We start from the raw sequence: 12,829 nt of genomic DNA on the forward strand, positions 1-12,829 counted from the left end.
GGTACGATGGCTATACTTCGTTTCACTTTTAGTGTGAGAGTAACAGAAGCTGCAAGAGCGAGATCCAGGCTTTCAGCATCCCGGCCAAGCACACGTGCTCATGCAGTGCAAGCACTGTTCAGGCCACATGCTCGAGCTTGTAGCGTTGGCTGCGTCTGGACTTAAGGTGAAACTAGGTATAGGATGTACGATACGTTGAATCCATCGAATGGATGGATGGATAGATACGGCTGAACCGAGGAATTGGGAGGGGGTTTGTGACAGCTGGCAGTGCAACAGCAAGGGTGGTCAACTGAGCTTTCACTTTCCATTAAATCTAGCTACACAGCGATCTTTGGAACAGCATGGCGCAATTTGGATCAATTTCACGCTTTTGACGCCGCTAGGCACAGAAAAGTGTAGATGAATCAAAATGGTGCAATAGAGCGATCTCGCTAAGCAATCGGAGCATGCATGACACTGAGGCAAACGGGAGGCAAACGGCCGTACATGTGAGGGCTTGCGCCGTCCCGTGCTCCACAAGCGCAGAGCTCCAGCAAGATTATTGCACGTGCAGAAAGACTAAAGTTCCCTCGATGCCTCGTGGCAGCAGTGGCGTAGTCGAACTGGCTGGTGAGATCAGTCTATTGGCGTAGCTGTCCCACCCCTGCATAAAGCTTGGGACTTTCTTATTCAAGGACAACTCCAATTTGGTGTTTTTCAAAGTTTCGCAATTTCGATAAAGCTGGATTTACCGAAAACGTGAAGCCCTAGTAATTATGTGCGCCCAACGAGCTTTATCATTTTGCACTGGCACATATGTTGAACTTCCCTGCTTTGCACCACTGTGCAAGAAGCAGTGACTGACACTGAAGAGCATCAGGTTTAGCTCGATGTGCCCGAAAAATTTTGTTCACTTGTAGGTCAACATTCTTTGAACCTACAAGTCCACTTATAGATCGACCCCTAACTGTAAATACCAGTTGGAAAAAGAGTCAACAAGTAGTAGTTGAACAAACACGGCAGTTCTCTGCGGCCGTGAAAGTCCACGTGAAATACATTGCTGTGTGAGAGCTGCTTCTTGTCTCCTCTATAGGTCCCCGAAAGCGTTATTGGTTTTTATATTTTCCCAGATCATGCATTTCTCCTTCTGGTCTCATAAAACATATCAACAATAGTCTAGTCCTACATCAGAGTAATTCGGCACTAAGGACACATTGACAAACAATATTAAAAAGGAACTGCGAGATCTTCAAGAGCAAAACAAATTTTGTAAGGTCGAACACTATAAGAAAAAGATAATTGCGGACTGTGATTGGGCAGTGTACCTAGCAAACAATCGCCAAAGAAATATCCCCATAAAGGAGGGATCTTGAACATTCATAATCAATTTAGTCGCAGTTGGCAACAGTTCAATGAAAAGGCTCTCTGTGTGAGGTGTATTATGGTTAAAGATCCGTATTCTCGTATAAGCCAATAAAATCCTTGAAACACCAGCGAGTGACATTTTCGCAACTTGGATTGATTCGGTCAAACTGCGACACTGAAGGTTACAATAATATGTACCGTAAAATTCGAACAAACCTTTCTCCCGTGAAGAACTGCCCCCCTTGTCCTTATGGCTAAACATCTGTGGGGCTAAAAATGCCAAGACTGCCCACCCCATCAAATTCAGGAGATAGGATTCCTTGTTGAAATTACAAACTGGGTAGATAAGAAAGAAAAGCTGAACCATGCCTCCAATGAGACCAAGAGCAGCTTATCTTACTGCAGTCATGGCACATGACAAACGCTATAAAATATGCGAAAACAAGCAGCTGCTATAAGCAAGCTCCCAAGATTCTTTATTTCCCATTTCATAAGTAAATTAAAAAAAAATAGTGTTAAAAATTTGAGAGTATACTCTCACGATTTGTTTTTAAAATTGTTTAGCACTGGATGACAAAATTCTAGTTCCATATCCTCTCGTTTTAATAGCGCCAGCTCATCGTTGCCCATCTTGGCAACCCTTTCTTTCCCACCACTGTGTCCAGCCATGCATGCCAGTGATTGGCAGTGGGGTGTACTAGACTGGTCGTGCGTGCGTAAATGAGTGCATGCATCGGGAGGCAGCTGCGCACCTAGCCAACAGCAGAATAGGCATGTGACCAGATTTCTGCTCACGGCCACCACTGCTGATGGCTAGATGGCGCAAGCTGTTGCCCAATACTATTAGGCTGCCTACATGTCTGTCTGTCTGTCTCAGGGTGAAGACACCCTTTTTTGCACTCAGTGGGCCAGCGTGTGACGTGCTTGTGCACTCCAGTGCGGGGCCTATGCGGTAAAATGGTGTCTAGGCATTAACCAAGGTTACGCGCTCATGCTGAGCAACACCAAACTACTCCACTTCAAAAGACATTAAAAAAAAAAAAACTGGGCGGTAAAATGCCCGATATGTCACCACTCAAGCAAATACATTTGTGTGTATGAAGGCATTCTACCCAATATATAGTGGCGCTCATTTGTGCACACTCTGCTGCAGCATGGGGCCACGCAGGTCACTGATGCAGGTGCAACGTAAAGAGTAACAACCTCGCAAGTTGTGCATTAAAAGCTGCACTTGTTAGAGGCGAAGCTCCTTAGGGTCTAGCCTTGTCCGTCCGTCCGTCCGTGGTCACATAAAAAGAAACAATGTTTGCGCAGTCGACAGGATTCAAACCTGTGCGGGGAGGCCCCAATGGATTTCTAGTCCATTGCCTTAAAGGGGCCCTGCAATCATATTTAAGTGTCTGCCTTTTCTGCGGTTTCCCCGTCTCTAGGGGTTCGGGCAAGCCAGCGGGCATGGAGAAAATAACTAAAAATCAGTGCATCATATTTTAATCGGACGACGCGGAAACCTTCTCCACCGACGGGGGCGACCCGCGGTACTGAAAGCGCGCGAAATGTAACGTCTTTGGTCCTGGGCTTACTACTGGTCAAAGCCGCTAAAAGCTTCGTTTTAGTCAAAATGCAAAATATAAGTGGCGCGAACCGTTTCAATTATTTATAAAAATAGTTTTCGTTCAGTATTTTAGATCAGAAAAGAAACAAATGCGGTTTCTAAAGTACGGAAACAAGAAATGACCCGTCGAAATACCCGCCACCAAGCGGTGGAAAAGGGAGCGCATACTAGAGTAGTGGGATCACGTGTTGACACGGAAGGGTCCCGGATGTACGCGGCGGCGCTGCGGTCGTTTACGGACTGGAGGATCCGACCGGCTCAGAGCGTTCCAGAAGCCTTCAGTGAGCAGCTGTGTCTTGCGTTTTGGCTGTTTCGCGGTAGGGCAGTGCGAAGTGGCTCCCATTCTGAACTGATCTTTACACCGTGTTTGCTGTTGTTTGTGGCCAATGAAGTGTCATGCCGAATTAGAGTTTAATAACGCAGTAAATGCAATGAAAGCCGCTCTGGCTGCCCGCTGTATACAGCCTATCCAGAACACGCTTTAGTGGCGCCTTCTCGCGCCGTCAACATGGAGTGCGGTAGCCGTTTGCGCCCGCTGAGCTCACTATCCTTCCTCTAGTTCACGGCCACGGAAGCAACCAAAGACGTCACGAGGGAGGTTATTTTTTGCTTGTTTTTGTAATTTTAATTTGCCTATAACTTTTTAAATAAAGCGAAATTCGAGAAAAGAAAAGTTGCATTAAGTTACTGCGGTCAGCGCGCTCAGGTTTGGTGCAAATTAAAAACCAGTAAAAAGTGCTTGCAGGGCCCCTTTAACCACTCGGCCACGACTGCGGGACGAGTAGGGGACTCTGAGATGTGGCAGTAACTCAAGAGCTGGGGTTTCTATCATGAATGAAACGTTGCATGTAGCCGCTCAACGTCTATACAGGAGAGCGCTGCGGTCAAATGCGTATATAATCGCGTTAAACTTTCCATGCATTGGCTCAACGTTTATAGACGAGAGGGCGCTGCGGTCAAATGCTCAAATGCATATATAACCACGTTCCATACGACACATTCCCTTTCTGACATGGACCGTTGACTTAAGCGGTGGAGATACGTTCCCACGGCTTCTATCGGATCCAAGCTGATCCTCTAGACGGGGGTGGAACTCAGGAAATTTACTTGGGAGCAGCCACGGGAGCAGCTGAAACAGGTGTTTTAGAGCAGGTTGGGAGCAGCTAAAACTACGTTCTGGAGCAGGCTGGGAGCAGCTCAGATCAATCTTCATCGCACTTCAGCAAGCACAGGAGCAATTTCAATTAGGGCTGGGCGTCGATTAAAAATTTTAACCCGATTAATGGCCACTCTTTAATCGATTAATTAATCAATTAATCGGTTGCGTTGATTTTTATAAATAATATATTAAAAATAATGCAACAACTCGTCTTGCCTTTGAAGAATTATTTTACTCTCTGTTACACGGCGCAAAGGACATTGACAAGTGAGGATACATATAGTCCAATGTTTCAAAGACTCACATATTTTTGCTCCATCTCCGAAGACAAAGTTTGTCCACATACTCCGACAGGCAGACAAGAAGTCAGTGCTTGGGCGATGCTTTCTTTTTATTTTTTTAAGAGATAGGGGCCTGGATGAGAAGGCATTGATTGTTGTCTGCGTTTTGGCGGATGGTCCTTGCTGCAGTGGCATACATGGGTGCTTCGCTCGGAGGTGATACTGAAGCGAACTTACACTTCCATTCTACGAAAACGGCTTTTTGCATATAATGCAGTGGACTTCCTTCGAGTTAAAAACTTCACCGCTGGAGTTTACTTTAGGCCCATACTTTCCGGTGAGATTGGCCTTCATACTCGTGAACTCATCCATTTGTACGGGCCAAATACTGGAACAAGTAACCATGGCGTTTTTAGCTTCCCAGCTTGTTTTTCTGCTTGTTTGTCTTGCCTGGGCAGGATGTGGAATAGATCCTCAACACGTGAAGTTTCGCGGTCGGTCGTAAAGGGATCAGTTGCGGGCCCGGCTTGTTCGTCTGGCCTCGGCAGAACTGTAATGCATATCCTCGTACACGTGACGCTTCGCGAGCGCGAGAATTGAATCTTGCTCATAGCACCTGGCTGGGGACAGAAAACCGCTCGGGACATAACGACCGGATGCACGCCACACAGCGTTTTCCTTAAAGCGGGATGGGGTTTAGGGGGGGCATGAGTCACCACTAGTTCGGGAAGGTCGTCCAGGATAGAGCCATGCGTGCGTCCAGTTGACTTCTTTTTGGGTACTGATTAAAAAACCGATTAACCGGTTAAAAAAAATTAATCGCGATTAAAGCCTTAATCGATTAATCGGAAGGTTAATCCATCAATTGCCCATCCCTAATTTCAATCGTGCTTAGCAGCACAGATGACCATGAGTGGTTAGGGACCTAGGTAGATGGGATAACAGTGTAACAGATGCGAAAACTGGAAACTTTGTGAGCCTTAATGAGAATCAAAAAGCAAGTACCCGATGTTTCTGAAGATAGCGCCCTTCGTATTTTCTGAGTGGCTTTCAGCTGCTCAAAATGCAAACCAGCACTGCTTATCACACAACCCACACATGCTCGACATACACTCTAAAAACTATCACGCTGAACCTCACGCTGAACCTCATGCTGGTATCGACGGCGTGGAACCGCCGTCGATACCACGGGAATGACGCTTTAAGCACGACGTGATCGAGAATAAGCGTTTGTTTTCTGTGTCCAAGCGTTAAAGCAGTCCGAGGAATCCCGCTCAGCCTTTTTTTCGGACGTGATCAACAGCGTTAGCGTGACGACCGCAGAACACACGCTTAGATTTCCGAAAAAACGCGTGCGCCTTCATTCATCGTCACGCTAATATATATCCGAATGGATTGACCCTCCCGAAGAAGCACTTGCGCGTGGTTTTTTGTTGATTTTTAGTTGACGTGAGCTTCTCTTTTCTGGAAGCACAGAGAGCGCATGCGTCCTCTTTTTTGGCGGGAAAAGCGAGAAAGCCGTTGCGCTGTTTCCGTTGCGGGCTGTCTCTCTCATTCAGTTCCCGACACTCTTTGTTTGTGGCTGGGGCTGGACCAGTTTGACTGACTGCGACTGGCGAGACTTAAACGGCGCATGAGCTCGGGCACAGTGTGCCATGTTTACCGCACTTGACGTGCGTGGAGTGCAGCGGGGTAGCTGCAAACACAGCGAGTGCGAGTGCCCTGAATTCCTGCGGGAGACGGATCTGAATGCCAGCCAAGGAAAGGGCTTCCCATTTGGCTGGTGCCTTTACTGCGGCCATTCGCCAGCTATTCAAGGAAGACTGCAATATTTGTGTAAGAACCCTGTTTTCGTTTGTCCCCCATTACTCTCTTGATCCGCTGTTTTTTTCTTGTTTTGTTGCGACAGCGCAAGTATCAAGTTGCACAATCTCCACCGTATTGCTTTTCTCGAAGCGATGTGCTCTTCAGCATAACTGTCACATCTAGGAGACAATTTTTGCTGCTTGTGATTGAGCGCGGCATTGAGACAAATGTTGTTCATTCGGAAAGGTAAAGCGGTGAACCGTGGATGCTGGGGTGTAGTTGAGGTAGTCGGGCGAGTTTGCTCTTGGCTGTAGACACTGCAGTACATAGGTGAGCTTGTTATTCCAAGTGTTGCATTGCTCTCGCAAAAACTTCGAAAGCATATTTTGCCTGAAGGCCCGCCTCTGCGTCGGTCTCCCGTGTTAAACGTTTACGGTTTGGAATCGACGAACACCCAGAATATGGGTGAAGGAGAGAATGGGTACGTGACAATGTGGCAAGTGAACAAGGGTGGCAACAGGAAAGAAGGGAAAGGGTACACAACGTTGCATTGTAGGAGGAAAAGGGTCGCAGCGGTGAAGGAGACGCAAAGAATCGAAGTAACATCAGAGGCAGCCGCGTGAATCTTTGCATGTTCCGGTGCTTGCATGCATGTTTCATTTTGGTTTTGATCGGTCTCAACGCAATCGTTTCTTTGAGATAAAGCTATGCAGAAATATCGAGTTAGCTTGAGCGGCGTCGCCGTCGGCGTAACCGTAACGCGTCGGCGTAACGCTTTTTCGTGACGCTCGCAAAAAAAGCACTGATTTCAGCGGCGAGTAGAGCACTTTCACAATAACGTAAATACTTCAAGCACGCTCAAAGCGCACTTTATGTCACACAGCTTCACGAACTAAGAACAGCCTGTTATGAGAGCTTCAGTTAGTGCAACGTGGACAATGTTAAAGTTCAAGTGTGTATACTCATTTTTGTAATACTAAGTTTATTTAGGCCATAATATCTTAATCTTATTGTTAGCAGGTTGCACCGACGGATATTCTTGTACCCTGCATTGTGTGGGGCGAAACGAGACGGCTAATCTGCGGCAACGAACCACGAAACGAAATCGACCTGCAACCAGACACGTCTCTCGAGAAAGCGCTGGTGCTATGCCTCTGTGTTTACTACTTAAAGAACGTAACATACCCAGCAGCATTTGGGCAGCTGCTTGGTTTTGTACAGAGTGTAGTGAAACCAGCAAACAGTTCTGAGGTAGCGTGGGCCCAGAAAGGATTGCGTGATCTACTCTCAAAATTGCACTTTCTCGCACAAGTTTTTTTTTTTTTTTTTTCATACTCGTTATGAGGAATGGTTGGAGGGGAGTTATGTACATCAAAATATAATAGCTCTAGTCAATTGAACGGAAGTGCCCTCAATAATGAAAAATCTAAGGTATCTAGAAAAAAATGGCAATGCCACGTCGTCGAATGCGCCAAAACTAAATCTAGTCATTAAATAAACGCCAATTCAATTTTTGTTAGCAAGTGTTGACTTTCCTAACGAACTTAACACTTTGCTCATTTGAAATCATTTGATATTTATGCCCGTTTGACCTTTGTTAGCAAAGTGTTGACGTTGTCTAAACTGTTTGTGTCTCGTTATGAACCAATCTTAGAAGGAAAGACCTCCTTCATATTCTGTGGTTAATTTCTTTTACAAAATCACAGACTTGCCACCAAGCACAATTTTTCTAATATACCAATTATTGTAGAAAATGAACCGTAATGAAGTATGACACGACACAATTATCACCGCGTAGCTGCAAACCATATGGTAACGAATTGTATATTAATATTGTTACTAACATTTACTGAAAAAATATATCCTGATTCAAACCCGCTAAAAAGTCAAAATAATGACATTCGTTGATAGTTGGTTCATAATACTCATAGTAGTTGCAGTTCTTAGCAGTTGGTGAACTTTATACTTTTTAACGGCTTATTTGTACAAACAAAAATAGATTTTCTAATAAAGAGTTTATCCCCGAAGCTGAAATTTGTTTGCCTCTTTCTATTTAGTTCCTTTTGGACTGTTCCTTCTTGTAACTGGAGCCTAACGAGATCTCTCTCTGTCTCTTTGGGTTTTTAGACGTCAAAGATAAATTTCCTAAAATCTTTATACAAGTTGCACAGCTGTGAACAGCTTGCAACTACCTAGCGCAATGTACCAGGCGTAACATGATTCACAACTGCCATTCGTATATGTGCGTAGTTATACATAAAAGCAGCACGTCAATCTTTCTTGCACTACTCAATTCGCCTAAAGGAGCACTTAGAGAGATTTAGTAGATCGTTTTTGAGCCCTTATAACGATATCCGATAACAATATGGTGCATGGGGGCCCGTGTGTTCATACGCTTATTACGGCGCACGTTTTCTCCACTCTTAAATAATGACGCCTTCTAGGCGCGTGGGATGTGCGTCGTGGTTGAAACCTCTGGCCATTGACATTGGGCTTTCTCGCATTTAGTATATCGTCCCAATAATCTTAGTTATTGGGACGATATACTAAATGCGGGAAAGCCCAATCCCCACGGCCAGAGGTCTCCACCGCGACGCGCATTTCACACACGCCTAGGAGGCGCCATTATCTAAGCGTGGAGAAAACGCACGCAGTAATAAGCGTGTAAGCACAAGTGCCCCCTCACGCCTGCCAAGCGTTAAACCATAGCACAGTTCACGCTTAGGAAGCGTGAATTCGAAGCGTTGAAAAACAGCACGCTTAGAGCAAGCGTGTAAAAAATCGCTTTGCATCACGCCTGCAAGCGTTAAACCTGTGCGCAGTTCAGGCTTAGGGAGCGTGAACTCTAAGCGTTGAAAAACACCACGCTTAGAACAAGCGTGCAAAAAATCGCTTTGCGTCACGCTTGCTCTGCGTGACCATTTTTAGAGTGTAGTCATGATATGTGCGAACCACGTGACGTGCGTAAGCAATGGACCTGCAGTTGGACAGAGAAACAAGGCAACAAATTTCGAGTTTATCCTATTATGCAACTCGATATCGAAGCAGCAGGCTACGATTAACGAAGTTATCGTATTTGAAGTGATAAGCAGCAGCAAGGTTAAAGTACGCCGAGTAGATCTACCACTCGCGTAAGAGCTGCTCGTCGGCAAGGTTTCGGATCAGACTGCGTTTCAGTTCTATAAAATCACGATTTATCTTGCGAGAATAAGGTTCCAACTTCTAACGATGAAGTACTAAAAGAAATATTTTGCTCATTTGTTTTCAACTGGCTGACGTCCGGATCTCGGATCCCGGGCCGCAGAGCCTCAGGCATTCTGACGCTTAACGACTCGACCTCACCTCAGCCGACCTGCTTAACCACTTATGGTTGAAGAATAACAATCCAGTCGCAAGTGGTGTAGCGCTTAGAATCCGAGCTTTTTCGCGCGCTTCCGACTCGGGATACACAGGGAGAATAAACGGAACAAAGGATTGCAAAGCCGACCAGGCTAAACGCGCTCATTGTCGCCAATCGAGTCAATAAAACCGAAACCAAGACAAAATAAAAAGTTTTTTGGCGCACGTTTTGCGATTTGGCGCAGAATGGCGCGAGGTATTGGCTGTGGCGCAGTTTCTGCAACATGGCGCAGAATGGCGCAGACATATGCGTCTGGCGCAAAATTGCGCAAGGGGCAGCCGTTCCACCCCTGTCTAGAAGAACCACTGGCTGTGCATTTCACCGACCATAAAGCAGTAATAATGAAGTCGAAACACAACCCGGCACTCAGCACTACCTATGAGCAATAAAAAAAATCAGCACCATCAGCACTACCTATGAGCAATAGAATCAGTATCATCAAAACCACCAGAGCTTCGCCCCAATCAACATCATTCACCACGTGGAGATGCGGTCATTTTTTTTTTATACACATTAAAAGTTAAATATCTGTGGATTGATGAATCACTTGTGATAACATTCTTAGAAGTGAAGAAAGAGCTCTGTGGAATGCAAGTTTTTTGTGACTGCAACCAGCAGTATCGGTTCTAGTGTCATGCGGTTTCACAGCAAGTACTTACGTGTTTGTCGCTCATTTTGTAAAACATTATGTTATCGCAACCCAATTGCCCAAAATTTTTCGTTATGTTTATCGCTTCACCATGAGTGAGCATTCATTTGGGATCGCTTAACCATGCACGAGTGTTTGTTCAGGGTACTTTCAATGCTGTAAACAATCTCATTTTTGCGAGAACCAGATCCTTGTCACAATGAAAATATTGCAAAATATTTTTATAGGCAAATATATCAAGCCATGGTAATGAATACACAGCACATTAATCTAAATCTTAAAATTTTGTGTCCACGAAAGATTTTTGAAAACAAAAGTTTACGAAATTCGCAAAATATTGAGCTTGTAAAAATTAAGTACTACCGTTTACAGGATTTAGGTTTCTCATTGAGGCCTATTTTTTGTAACTGGAGCAACTCTCTGACAATCATTTATTTGCCGTTTAACTTGAAAGGAAATAAGCAGTATCCCATGCAGTAACCAAAATTATGAAAACCATAATTCACAAAACTGAAATGAAACCAATTTTGTAGTTACCACAAGTCCCGTAACCATAGCCAAACCACTTATATTTCTGGTTTGAGCACCTAACGTGCACGGGCCCAGAGCCCTTTGGGGATGAAAATAACTTCCCTGTATAGACATCCAAGACCTGAACAAGAGCTTACAATTGTAGAACTTAGGCCAACACTTACCTCTAAGTCTTCCACCCTTAGTATGAGCACTTCTCCCTTGTTTTCTGATATCGTCTTCTCCCGCTGGTACTCGCTGATAATGTAGCTGAGTTTGAGTTTCTCGACGTCAACAATACCTAAAACGATTAAGACAGGTGTAAATATTGTGACTCATAAGAAAAGTAACTGAACAGAAAAGCTACACTCAATCAACAACAAAAATTATGAACTCTAACCGTAAGTTTATCATACAGTCTTCCAACATTTCAAGACCGATTTGGTCTCTTGCTGACGGGCGAGTGCCGGTAAGGACATGCGTCGCTGAATGCACACACGGATGTATGGGGCTTTCCCAACGTCACGCAGCCCTGAAACATAATTTTTAAGCAGGGTGCCCGAGGGACGATTTACATTTCCTTTTGTTTGTTGGATAAACCAAGACTCAACAAAAAGTCGCTTTCTCCAAAACTTCTCCAAGGCCAGCACGGTGCTGCTGTCAAAGTCTCGTGCGGCCCGTTTTACCTTCCACCTGTTGCTTGCTTCCACATCTTTCTTTCGGAGATTGCATTTGTGTCGCGTGAGCCTCTCTGGAAAATGTTTACTCTCCCCGACGTATGAGGTCAGACAATTCCCGCATGGAATGTGGTAGACGACACCTTGAGCCTTTTATTTGGGGGTGCCGATCCTTCGGGAGGGAGAGACAATGGCCGATCGTTGACACGGGCTTGTAAGCCACCCCAATTCTGTAGAGGCCGAGCATGCGGGAAAAGACTTTGCTAGTGCAGCTGATGTAAGGCACAGAGAAGCAATCGGATGGGGGCATGCTGCACTCTGTGAGAGGACGCTTTCACTTTTCGAGCATCTGAAGAATAAAAATTACAGGAGGACACTTAACCCTGCTTACGTGTAGGAAAGCGAAAGCATTACAGTCCCGCGGGTGAAATGTTTTCGAGTACCGTATTTTCCAGTGTAAAAGATGCACTTTTTTTCCAAAATTTTCGGCGGCGCGTCTTAAATACTAAATATTACTTAGAAACTTGCAAAAAGTGGGGGGTGCGTCTTATACAATGATGCGTCTCATACATAAGACACACTTTTATTTCACAATTTTCGGCGGTGCATCTTATACACAGGTGCATCTTATATACTAATTTTTACTTAACTTGCAAAAAGTGGGGGGTGCGTCTTATACGTAATGTGTATACGGTAATGTGTAGAACGTGTAGGACGACAACGAGGGTGACATCATAGAGATCAACACTAAGGGCCGGCTGCACCAACGTCGCTTACCTTAACCCAAAGCGGCTCTTTCCTAAGTCGGCTTAGCGTGCTAAACCGAGCTCGGATAAGCACGGGTTTAAATTCCGGTTGCACCAACGTAAACCCGGCTTTACAGACGCACCCCTAGCTAAACTCTGGATTTGCCTAGGGAATGTAGGGACAAACAGAGCGAACTAGGGAACGCTCAGAGAGACGAATACGATTGGCAGAGAGATGTAAACATGATGTAAACAAAAAAAAAATGCCGTAGTAGTAGTCGTCGGCATCTGCTTTTCGCTGCATTTCTTCGGTGAGTAACAAATGAAAGGTCTTCAAATTCAATCATTTTTTCGCTTAACTTTCAATAACAGAAGTCAAAGCTTTAAACAAACATGAATGCTCTTTACATCTGTGATTGTGTGTTTAATATCGGTTGATAACAGGATATTTTGACAGTGGCAGTAGTTTTCGTGATCACATTTTGAGGTGAAGGAGCCATCGGGGACCCCAAATCTCACCGAATGCGAGAAGGACGTTCTACTCGCTACATCGCTGAAGACAAAACAACATCGAGAATAAGTAGGCAGGTAAGATGACTACTAAAATCAAGTCACGCCTGAGACCGATGAAGTTCAAAACAG

At 45.0% G+C, this 12,829-nt stretch overlaps 1 protein-coding gene across 1 annotated transcript in view; it reads right to left on the reverse strand.

Moving 5' to 3' along the window:
• Positions 1-12,829, reverse strand: part of LOC8030143 (transmembrane protein 266) — a 55,343-nt gene that overhangs the window by 12,454 nt on the left and 30,060 nt on the right. The window contains exon 7 of the mRNA XM_042290414.1: positions 10,950-11,065. Within this exon, the coding sequence (XP_042146348.1) occupies positions 10,950-11,065 (116 nt within the window). The remainder of the gene's footprint in view (positions 1-10,949; positions 11,066-12,829) is intronic.

Source organism: Ixodes scapularis, unplaced genomic scaffold (genome assembly GCF_016920785.2).
Source record: "Ixodes scapularis isolate PalLabHiFi unplaced genomic scaffold, ASM1692078v2 PGA_scaffold1__304_contigs__length_218370807, whole genome shotgun sequence".
NCBI lineage: Eukaryota > Metazoa > Arthropoda > Arachnida > Ixodida > Ixodidae > Ixodes > Ixodes scapularis.